This window comes from Anomalospiza imberbis, chromosome 27 (assembly GCF_031753505.1).
Source record: "Anomalospiza imberbis isolate Cuckoo-Finch-1a 21T00152 chromosome 27, ASM3175350v1, whole genome shotgun sequence".
Taxonomy (NCBI): Eukaryota; Metazoa; Chordata; class Aves; order Passeriformes; family Viduidae; genus Anomalospiza; species Anomalospiza imberbis.
Window position 1 is genome coordinate 3,871,461 of NC_089707.1, and position 10,711 is coordinate 3,882,171.

Consider the following 10,711-nt stretch of genomic DNA (forward strand, 5'->3'; position numbering starts at 1 on the left):
TTGTCCCTGTCCTGGTGCTCTGCAAAGACATTTCATGCAGCTCCCCTTGCCTTTGCCACCGGTCCAGCTTCCCCTGTTTGGGGAGGCAGTTTGGGAATGAGCATCCCCACCAGTGAAGGGTTTGTCCCAGCACTGAGCCATCCCTCCTGTCTTGCAGATAAAGTGTGACCAGTACTGGCCAGGCCGAGGCACAGACACCTACGGAATGATCCAAGTGACCTTGCTGGACACCATTGAACTGGCCACGTTCTGCCTCCGCACGTTCTCCCTTCACAAGGTGAGCTGGCTCCTGCTCCTGTTTTCCCTGGAGATGGGCTGGAACATTCCTGGTGAACTGCAGGAATACTCAAGGATTTCTCTTAGGGGAAAAACTCAGAACAGTGGATGGAAGGGCTCACATGACCTGAACTATTTTCACCTGCATGCTCGTTAAAAAGGGGTCTCAGGCTGCAACATTCTAAAAGATCTTTGATGTGACCACTTTGGCTCGTGGCAGTTCCAAACCTTCATTCCCACTCCCAAGAGCCCTGTATTTCCCTGCTGACATTCCCTCTGCATGGCAGGGGTGGCACTGGATGAGCTTTAATGTCCCCTTCAACACAAACCACCCTGCGATTCGACTTTAATAAAATTAAAATAACAATAAGCATTACGGACATTATTAACAAGCAGAATCCTTCTGAAGCACCTCCTGCCCTTCCCTGTATACAGTGGGGCAATAAATGCAGGGCTGCACACGCAGCACAGGCAGGTTTGGGGTGCTGGTGTCCCCTGACCCCCGTGCTCCTGTGCTGCAGAACGGCTCCAGCGAGAAGCGCGAGGTGCGGCAGTTCCAGTTCACGGCATGGCCAGACCACGGCGTGCCCGAGTACCCCACCCCCTTCCTGGCCTTCCTGAGACGGGTCAAAACCTGCAACCCCCCGGACGCTGGGCCCATCGTGGTGCACTGCAGGTACAGCTTCCCTTCCCCTGGCACGGGGCCGCCTGTGAGAGAGGAAATTCAGGAGGGTGTGGATTTACCTGGGGGACAGGGACAGCTCTTAGCCAGAGGTGGATTCCCAGGCAGCATCTGAGAAGGAAACCTGGGGATTCCATTGACCACAGCATTTCCTGAGATGATGAGGGATGTAATTTGTGCCAAATCACTTGGATTGAGGGCTCCAGGCCAGGCTGGAGAGGGCTTGGAGCAACCTGCTGTAGTGGAGGGTGTCCCTGCCCATGGCAGGGAGTGGGACAGGAAGAGCTTTAGGGTCCCTTTGAAACCAAGCCGTTCTGGGATTTGGTGATCTTGTTAAGCAGTGGAAGTGCCTGGTGCTGTACCAGTGTCTGGTTCTGTGTGTTGGGGTTGTCTCTGGTCACACTGAGAAAGGAGGAGGATCAGGTGCAACCTCAGAGGGTGTTGGAGGTGTTTGGGAGGCAGAGCTGCCTCAGCTGCCCAAGGCAGAGCTGACAGTGATTGACAGAGGGTTTCTGAGTGCTGCAGCCTTCCTGATAATGCCAGGCTGAAGGCAGGTAACATTCCCTAATTCAATTTACGACCCAGTGAGGAATCCTTGAAGCCTCAATGCAGATAAATCCCTGTGTTCCTCAGGAGGGTGTGGAGGAGCCTGCGGGTTCCTGGGCACTGGGGGAAGATCTGAATTGTACAAGCTTCTGGGGAAGCTAATCCTGCCTCTGCTGGAGGATGCCATTTAAACAGTCTTTGTGAGTGGGCAACTTATCACTACCCTTGCAGATGGCAATTATTGTGCACCTCAGAAAATGAATAAAGAGCTGTCAGCTCACAACCAGCTCCCAGATCAGCTGCTAAATTCTTGCCAAAGCTGCAGTCACCTGCTTGGTTCAGGTGTTAGGCAGTCTAATTAACAGAGATCAAGAGGGCTCGAGGAAAAAAGGAACAGCACTGGAATGGTAAAGAAAACCCTTTATTAGCAGTGGCACAAGAGAGCACAGAGCCCTGCTGAGGCACAAATGCCATTACACACAGGTCTGATGTTACCTGATGCACAAAAACATTGAGGGAGAGAGGTGACGCACATTACTCATTACAACATCAGCGGTTTTGCAGCTGCTGGGATCTGAGAGATCAAACAGGCTTTTTCAGCCTTCAGATCCTACCAGCCCCTTGTTGGAGCCACAGAGCGGTGTGGGGGGGGACAGAGCAGTGTGGAGAGGGGACAGAGTGGTGTGGAGGGGGACAGAGCGGTGTGGAGGGGACAGAGGAGTGTGGAGGGGGACAGAGCAGTGTGGAGAGGGGACAGAGCAGTGTGGAGGGGGGACAGAGTGGTGTGGAGGGGACAGAGGAGTGTGGACAGGGGACAGAGCAGTGTGGAGGGGGACAGAGCAGTGTGGAGAGGGACAGAGGAGTGTGGAGAGGGGACAGAGCGGTGTGGAGAGGGGACAGAGCAGTGTGGAGAGGGGACAGAGCAGTGTGGAGGGGGACAGAGCAGTGTGGAGAGGGGACAGAGCAGTGTGGAGAGGGAACAGAGCAGTGTGGAGGGGGACAGAGCAGTGTGGAGGGGACAGAGCAGTGTGGAGAGGGGACAGAGCAGTGTGGAGAGGGGACAGAGCAGTGTGGAGGGGGACAGAGCAGTGTGGAGGCGGACAGAGGAGTGTGGAGGGGGACAGAGCAGTGTGGAGAGGGGACAGAGCAGTGTGGAGAGGGGACAGAGCAGTGTGGAGAGGGGACAGAGCAGTGTGGAGGGGGACAGAGCAGTGTGGAGAGGGGACAGAGCAGTGTGGAGAGGGGACAGAGCAGTGTGGAGGGGGACAGAGCAGTGTGGAGAGGGGACAGAGCAGTGTGGAGAGGGGACAGAGCAGTGTGGAGGGGGACAGAGGAGTGTGGAGAGGGGACAGAGCAGTGTGGAGGGGGGACAGAGTGGTGTGGAGAGGGGACAGAGCAGTGTGGAGAGGGGACAGAGCAGTGTGGAGGGGGGACAGAGCAGTGTGGAGGGGTGACAGAGCGGTGTGGAGAGGGGACAGAGCAGTGTGGAGGGGTGACAGAGCAGTGTGGAGGGGGGACAGAGTGGTGGGGGGTGGACAGAGGAGTGTGGAGGGGACACAGGACAGAGCAGTGTGGAGGGGGACAGAGCAGTGTGAAGGGGGGACAGGACAGAGCAGAGCGGGGACAGAGCAGTGTGGAGGGGCAGTAGACACCTGCCCAGTGGAAGGACAGTCCATCACCCCCCTGTCCCCTCGTCCCCAGCGCGGGCGTGGGACGCACCGGCTGCTTCATCGTGATTGACGCCATGCTGGAGAGAATCAAGCACGAGAAGACCGTGGACATTTACGGGCACGTCACCCTCATGAGGTCCCAGCGCAACTACATGGTGCAGACAGAGGACCAGTACAGCTTCATCCACGATGCCTTGCTCGAGGCCGTGGCCTGCGGCAACACCGAGGTCCCGGCTCGGAACCTCTACAGCTACATCCAGAAACTGGCCCAGATCGAGGCCAGGGAGCACGTCACGGGCATGGAGCTGGAGTTCAAGGTAAGGCTGGGCGCTGGGATGGCGTGGCAGGGTTTGGTGGTCACACAGAGCCTTCATCAGGCTGGTGGGACCTTGCTGCTTCTGTGTGGGGGGTACTTACATTGCTGAGTTACGCGGTTCCCAGGGGAGACCTGCCTGGCACCACAAGCTGCTTGTCTGGTCATTCCAGATCCAGACTGAATTTGCTCTTAAATTGAAGGGGTTTTTAACTTTTTTAGTGGTAGCACTATTTTCTGAAAGTTTTGCTTAGGGAAAGGCCTCGGTCTCTGTGCCCCACCCCGAAAAACAAGCCCCAGGAGGGCACACAGAGGGGCACAACAGGTTAAGGGGCTGGCACAGGGTCAGGAGAAGCCTCCAGCTGAGTTGTCCCCTGCCCGCAGCGCCTCGCCAACTCCAAGGCCCACACCTCGCGCTTCATCAGCGCCAACCTGCCCTGCAACAAGTTCAAGAACCGCCTGGTGAACATCATGCCCTACGAGACCACCCGGGTGTGCCTGCAGCCCATCCGCGGCGTCGAGGGCTCCGACTACATCAACGCCAGCTTCATCGACGGCTACAGGTACGGCCCTGCACGGCCCCTGGCTCTGCACGGGCAGCCTGTGCTGGCCCATCGCCTCCCAGACCCCACCCCACACCCACCTCCAGCCTGCTGAGAAGGCTTTTCCCCCCTGCTGGTCTTAAATTACCTCTATGATGATTAAATTATTAAAAGATTAAATTATTATTCAATGATCCTCTAAAGCAGTGCAGCCCTTCCTCAGCTGCGGGTCCTGAACACGGAGGGTCAGCCAGGGGTGGATTTTGCTGTTGGAAAGTTTCTAAATATGGATTGGCCTTTTTACTACCTTTGTGATTTGGGGGCATTGCAATCCCCAAAGCTTCCCCCAGGAAACTCCAGACCTGGGAGCTGCAGCCCTCCATGGGCGGGTTTGGAGGGAACAAAGCAATTCCATGTGCAGCTTTTCCTCCTGCCCAGGACCAGCAGTGCTGGCCACGGCTGTGGCACTGGGATTAGGGCAGCTCCGTGCCTGGAGGCTGGATTTACTCCTTGGAAGTGATATTTAAGGAGAGCTTCACCTCTGGCACTTTTTTTTTTTTTTTGACCACTGGCACCAAAGACATCCTGACCCCTTTAGACCCTGTGCAGTTCTGGTCCTTCCCCAGCATTTCCATTTGCTCTCCCACTCTCCAGCCTTTCCATGCCTTTCCCAAAGCTGCTGCCCACGCAGTTCTTCCCCCCCTGACCCCTCCTTGCTTTGGGTTCCCCAGGCAGCAGAGAGCCTACATAGCCACGCAAGGGCCTCTGGCAGAGACCACCGAGGATTTCTGGAGGATGCTCTGGGAAAACAACTCCACCATCGTCGTGATGCTGACGAAGCTTCGCGAGATGGGGCGGGTGAGTGGGGCTGAGGAGGGGCTGGGAGGGGAATCCTGCAGGACAGGGACAGGGACTAACGGGACCTCTTTGCCCTGGGCAGGAAAAGTGCCATCAGTACTGGCCCGCGGAGCGCTCGGCACGGTACCAGTACTTCGTCGTGGACCCCATGGCTGAGTACAACATGCCCCAGTACATCCTGAGGGAGTTCAAGGTCACGGATGCCAGGGTAGGTGCTGGGATGGGGCAGTTCAAACCAGGAGGAAAGGGGCTGGCAGAAGGCACAGGGTTTGGGGGGCTTGGCTGAGGTGTCCACACTTTCTCTGGGGTTATCAGTGGAGGAGAGCTCGTAGAATATCCTGCTAGGAAGGGACCCACAAGGATCATCGAGTCCAGCCCCTGCACAGAATAAGGTGGGGGTCAGGCTCTGCTCACAGGACAAGACAAAACAGCCTCGAGCTGTGCCAGGGGAGGTTCAGGTTGGACATCAGCAGGAATTTCTTCATGGAAATTGTGGTCAGGTAGTGGAAGGGGCTGACCAGGGAGGTTTGGAGTCCATGTGCCCAAGAGCTCAGTTGGGATGAGGAACAGAGCACGCACACAGAGATTGTACTGGAATATTTATTCTTACAAATTGAAAGTCGTTTCAAACCTCTCTCACTGCCTTGAGTTGCTTTGTTAGAGATGGGCCTGGCTTTGGGGTTTAGCTGCAGCTTATTTGAGGTGAAAGCAGAATAAAGCTGATAAAAATCTTGCAAAGGTTTCTCTGCACCCTTCAGAGAATGAGCACTTCTATGGCTGGGAGAGGAGCCACTGTCAGTCATGTTCAAAGGGACAAATTCACTCCAATAATCTTCGATTCAATGTCAGGTTTCTCATCTAAAGGAACATTTCAATACCTTCTCAAATTTCTGTAGCAAACATAACCCTCCCTCTCGCAGCACAGCTTTTGAGGTTGCCAAAGTATTCCAGAACCTGATAATTCAATTTGCAAGGTTGAGGAGGAGGATGCCTCATCAGTCCTCGTAGAACAAGATTTATCTTCCTGTCAGCTGTAATTCTGACACTGTGGCAATTCTTTGTGAAGATTGATTAGAGGGGCCAACACCTCACCTTGAACGTTCCTTTGCTGAAGACTCCATCTGTGCTGTCTGCAGTGGTCAGAGCTTTCAGCACCTGCCAGGATATGGATCTGTGCTGACAGCCTGACTCCAGGAACGTCAACTGCAACACAAGCAGCTTCATCATGGTGGGGCTGGATAATAAATACCTGTGCACTTCACTACAGCACTGAGCTGCCTCAACTTTTCATGCCCTTTAACAAACTAGCAGCAAAAATAGGGGAGTTTTTTGCCTTTTCAGTTTGTTGTCACAAACACAGGTGTTGAACTATTCCTGTTTTGTCCCCCAGGATGGTCAGTCACGAACTGTTCGTCAGTTCCAGTTCACTGACTGGCCAGAACAAGGTGTGCCAAAATCAGGAGAAGGATTCATCGACTTCATTGGGCAGGTGCACAAGACCAAGGAGCAGTTTGGCCAGGATGGCCCCATCTCTGTCCACTGCAGGTAGGCACATGGACACACCTCATCCAGATGGGATGTGGGAGAGCAGAAGGAATTAAAATCCAGATATCCCCCCTTTCTACACCATATTTTCAGGGAGATTTCTCAGGGGTGTTGGTGCCAAACACTTGTCTCTGCCAGCCAAAATCATCTCCCTTCAGCCCTGCCACTGCCCACAAGGCTTTTGACCCTTTATATTTAGAGGAGAGGTATGAAATATTTCTGAAGGAGATGGGAGCCACAGTGTCACATACAGCCTATCTGTAGAATATCTATAATATTTGACCTGCAGAATTAGAAATATTTTTTACCAGTCTCAGCCCAATTTACACCTCCAGCACTGCTGGGCTGTGTTTGCTGCTAGCAAGAATTGTACCTCCTTAGCCACAGACAGGACAGGATGATCCATTCTTACTAAAATTATTCATTTTCAGGAAGGAGTAGGAATAATTTTCCCACTGAACGCTGTTTACCACTACCCAAAGCTTTTAACTTTTTCAATTTCCCTTTCTCAGACATTTTTTGGGTCACACTCTGGCACTTGGGTTATTTCTGGGTATCTCTCCTGAAGGAATGACCCAGGCTCTCCACTTCCAACGTGTTCACAGGGCACAGCTCAACCCCACCCCAAGCAGCATTTACAGGAGCATTTGGACATTGTAGCACACAATTCCCTGATTATTTCCTCCCCTTCCTGCAGTGCTGGCGTGGGCAGGACCGGAGTGTTCATCACCCTGAGCATCGTCCTGGAGCGGATGCGCTACGAGGGGGTTGTAGATATTTTCCAGACAGTGAAGATGCTGCGAACACAACGACCTGCAATGGTGCAAACAGAGGTGAGGGGGGTCCCCCACCTGTCCCAGGAATCATAAAATGGGTTGGGTTGGGTTGGGTTGGGTTGGGTTGGGTTGGGTTGGGTTGGGAGGGACCTCAGGCCCCTCTTGTTTCACTCCCTTCACTGGCCCAGGTTGCTCCCAGCCCTGGCATTACCAAACCCTCACCTGAGGTCACTCAGCAAGCCCGGGCTGCACTGCTGACTTCACCTAAGAAATACAAAATGAATTAAAAAAAAAAAATTCCTATTGTTAGAAAGTCTCTTAAAGATTCCATCCCAGTCTGGAGCCTCGATTCTTACCCAAAAACAAGAATCTGGCTGTGGGGCTGACAGGAGAGGGAGGGATGTTCAGTACCTGAGAGACACAGGCATAAAGGGGAGAGCTGGAACTTCCCTCTCCCTGGAGTTCTCAGCTCCTCGAGAATCACAGAGGTTCCTGCTCAGCTTTGTGCTCTCTGGAAAGCAGGACAGGGATCCTGAGGAGCCCGTTCCCACCTCTGAGGCTGCTTCTCTTTGCTGTTGGCAGGATGAATACCAGTTCTGTTACCAGGCAGCTCTGGAGTATCTGGGAAGTTTTGATCACTATGCAACATAAAAAGCCATCGTTGTGCAGACTCTACCAACCACTTCAGTCCTGGAAGGCCCCTTCTGACCCAGGAGGAGCGCTTGAACTTACAAAACTGACTCAGAAGAAGAACCTTTTCATCTGGACAGTGCATCGGGAGCAGGGGGGAGGATTGGAAGGAACACCCCTTGGGGATCTCCATGTTGTGACCTGGCCCTGGCAGGGGCAGCTCGGGAGGGCTGCTCGGAACTGCTCTGGAACCTCAGGAGGTGTTCGCTGGGGAGGACGGATGGACGCGGGGAAACTGATCCAAAAGCTACAACACACCTTGGGAACTGTTTCTGCTGGAGAAGGGAAGGAAAAACCGACTTTGGTTACATCATTAGAGTTCAGTTTATTTACTAATGTAGTTGGCAGTCTTTAAAGGAAGTCACTTGCAGAATTGAAGGTGTTCTGTGAAAGAAAAGGAGCTAAATCTCAACACTTAGGCAAACTTAGGGTCAGGAGTTCTTCTAGCTGGAGTCTTAATAACCTCAGTATCAGCATTGGGATGATTCTGGGCTTGCAGGCACCTTGCAAACAGCATTCACGGGATGCCCCTGCCACGCCAGAGGTTTTATAGCTCACATTTTGAATACTTGGAACATTCCTCATTTCTTCTAATTCCAAAATTTATTTTTTAGGATATTTAAAAGGATAGAGAAAGAGCGAGAGTTACAACCCCCAGAGCTGGCTGTGGGGGGTAGCCCCTCCCCTTGCTTGGGCTGGGGTCTCTGACTGCTGGGTCTGGGCCCCTTCCCAGCACATCAGGCTTTCCTTGGAGCAGGGTGGGACACCCTGGGAAGAAAGGCAGCCCCTTCCCCAGGCTCTTTGCACATCCACACCCCACTGCTGCCGTGAGCAGCTGCGTCCCCCTGCTCCTGCCAGCAGCATCTCCCTGCCAGGAGCCCCAGAAACACCTGCAGAAATTGATTTCCAAAACCCAGCTGGTTCCTGGTGCCAGCCCCTCGCCTCTGAACTCAGCAGCTCTCAGAGCTCCTCTCAGGACTGGCCCAGCACCACGGCACTCCTTGCACATCTCCCACGTCCCACTGTCCCCAACATGCCCCAGCTGTAAAAGAACTGGGAAAGATCCAGGAAGGTGCATCCAATGGCAAATACTGTGAGTGGCTTTCTTTAAAGTATCGATGTAACTGTAACAAGTGACATTACCTTTTTTTTAAATAGTGTATTTTTTCCTTTTTTTTTTTTTTAAAGACAAAGAATATCAGTCAATGAATTTAAAAGAAAAATTTGCTTATTTGTTCATATTATGTTCAAAGACAGTCTATTTTTTCACTGTAGAAATGTTACGTGTAATGGCTGTGATATATAAAAATGCAGTGCAAATTGCTACTTCTACATATTGCTTTTCTACCATTTAAAAGGTTTAACTTGCTCATGTAAGAACAAAATGTCCTTTCTGGATTTTTTTTTGTTTGTTTGTTTTTTTGTTTTTTTGGGTTCTCTTGTTTTATATCACAGACATATCCCACGTCCCTGGAAGGGTGGGGGAGCAGCAGGTGGAGGGGTGGTGGCAGTGCCAATTCCCTCCCCTTCAGCTGTGGCCATACAGGGCCAGGGCTGAACCGGGAGATTCAACAACACCAGTGGCTTTTGCTGACTGGAGACAGAGATGTGATTTTGGAGCCTTGACACCCATCAGGTGTTTTTAACATCCCAGGTGTGTTGCAGGTACCAGCCTGGCCTGTCTCTGTGCTGGTTGTGCCTCCAGTGCCCAGGAGTTTTCCTGCAGCCGTGCACAGAGCACAGGATATCTGAGAAAAGCCACCCTGCCCCAAATTCTGCTCACCTCTGCCCTCTCCTTTTTTTTATTTTTCTAGAAGGGGTAATCATGGCCATCAAGTGCTGCCCAGAACCCCCCACACAACCCATTTCCTGTCTTTAACTGAAAAAAAAAAAAAAAAGAAAAAGAAAAAAAAAAAGAACCGACTGAAAGGCTTCTTCGAGATTTTACTTCTTTGTGTGAAAGTTGCCCAAATTTCTAAGTATGTTGCAGCAAAATCTTACTGGACAAGTTGGGGGGAGGGGGGAGGTTTTTTCTTTGTATGAGAGCAAAGTGCTGTTGCTTTCACACTGTTATTTCAAACTGAAACAGTAAGTGGTTTTCATACCACGGTGTATGTAGATATATTGACTTTGTATTAAAGGAAGATTGTCTGAACGTGCTGCAGCCCTGTGTGTGTGGGAGGGGCAGGGCCTCCCAGATCCATCCTGCTGCTGCCCAGGGCTAGGGGAGAGTTGCTCTCCCTCTGCTCCTGCTCAAATAGGCACCTGTACCAGCCAAAAGTGTGGCTGCAAAGAAGGAAACTGCTCATCTGGGGAGCTTTGGGCCCAAAAGTGCAGCAGCACAGGCACGAGGTTGGTGCTGGTCCAGTGATGAGGAGTGGGGGAGCTCAGGCAGTGCCAGGATCCACCAGGAAGGTTCTGCCCCCTGCCCCTGTGTCCCTGGGGTGGCACAGGGCTCAGACCCCTGTCCCTGCTCCCGTGGAGCCCGGAGGGATGAGGATGCAGAGCCACGGCCCAGGTGCCACGCTGGTGTCACCTGCAGAGACATGGGGGGATGCCAAAGCTGAGCTCCAGCCCAGGCACAGCCTGGAAGGGGCTGTGGCTGCCCCTGGATCCCTGGCAGTGCCCAAGGACAAGTCAGAGCACCCTGGGACAGTGGAAGGCGTCCCTGCCATGGTAGGGGTGGCACTGGGTGGGCTTTAAGGTCCTTCCAGCCCAAGCCATTCTGGGGTCCTCTGAGCTGCTGAAAACCCCTTGTCCCACTGATCCAGACCCTAAGCCAAGCCTAAGGCTTTCCCAAGCCTGGCTCCTCC

The 10,711-nt window shown here is 52.9% G+C and overlaps 1 protein-coding gene across 1 annotated transcript in view; it reads left to right on the forward strand.

Annotated features, from left to right (window-relative positions):
• PTPRS (protein tyrosine phosphatase receptor type S) overlaps positions 1 to 10,053 on the forward strand; it is a 100,520-nt gene extending 90,467 nt beyond the window's left edge. The window contains exons 28-36 of the mRNA XM_068173750.1: positions 158 to 277; positions 798 to 952; positions 3,206 to 3,491; positions 3,872 to 4,050; positions 4,761 to 4,887; positions 4,970 to 5,095; positions 6,278 to 6,432; positions 7,130 to 7,265; positions 7,791 to 10,053. Of these exons, the coding sequence (XP_068029851.1) occupies positions 158 to 277; positions 798 to 952; positions 3,206 to 3,491; positions 3,872 to 4,050; positions 4,761 to 4,887; positions 4,970 to 5,095; positions 6,278 to 6,432; positions 7,130 to 7,265; positions 7,791 to 7,859 (1,353 nt within the window). The 3' untranslated portion in view covers positions 7,860 to 10,053. The remainder of the gene's footprint in view (positions 1 to 157; positions 278 to 797; positions 953 to 3,205; positions 3,492 to 3,871; positions 4,051 to 4,760; positions 4,888 to 4,969; positions 5,096 to 6,277; positions 6,433 to 7,129; positions 7,266 to 7,790) is intronic.
• The last annotated feature ends 658 nt before the right edge of the window (positions 10,054 to 10,711 follow it).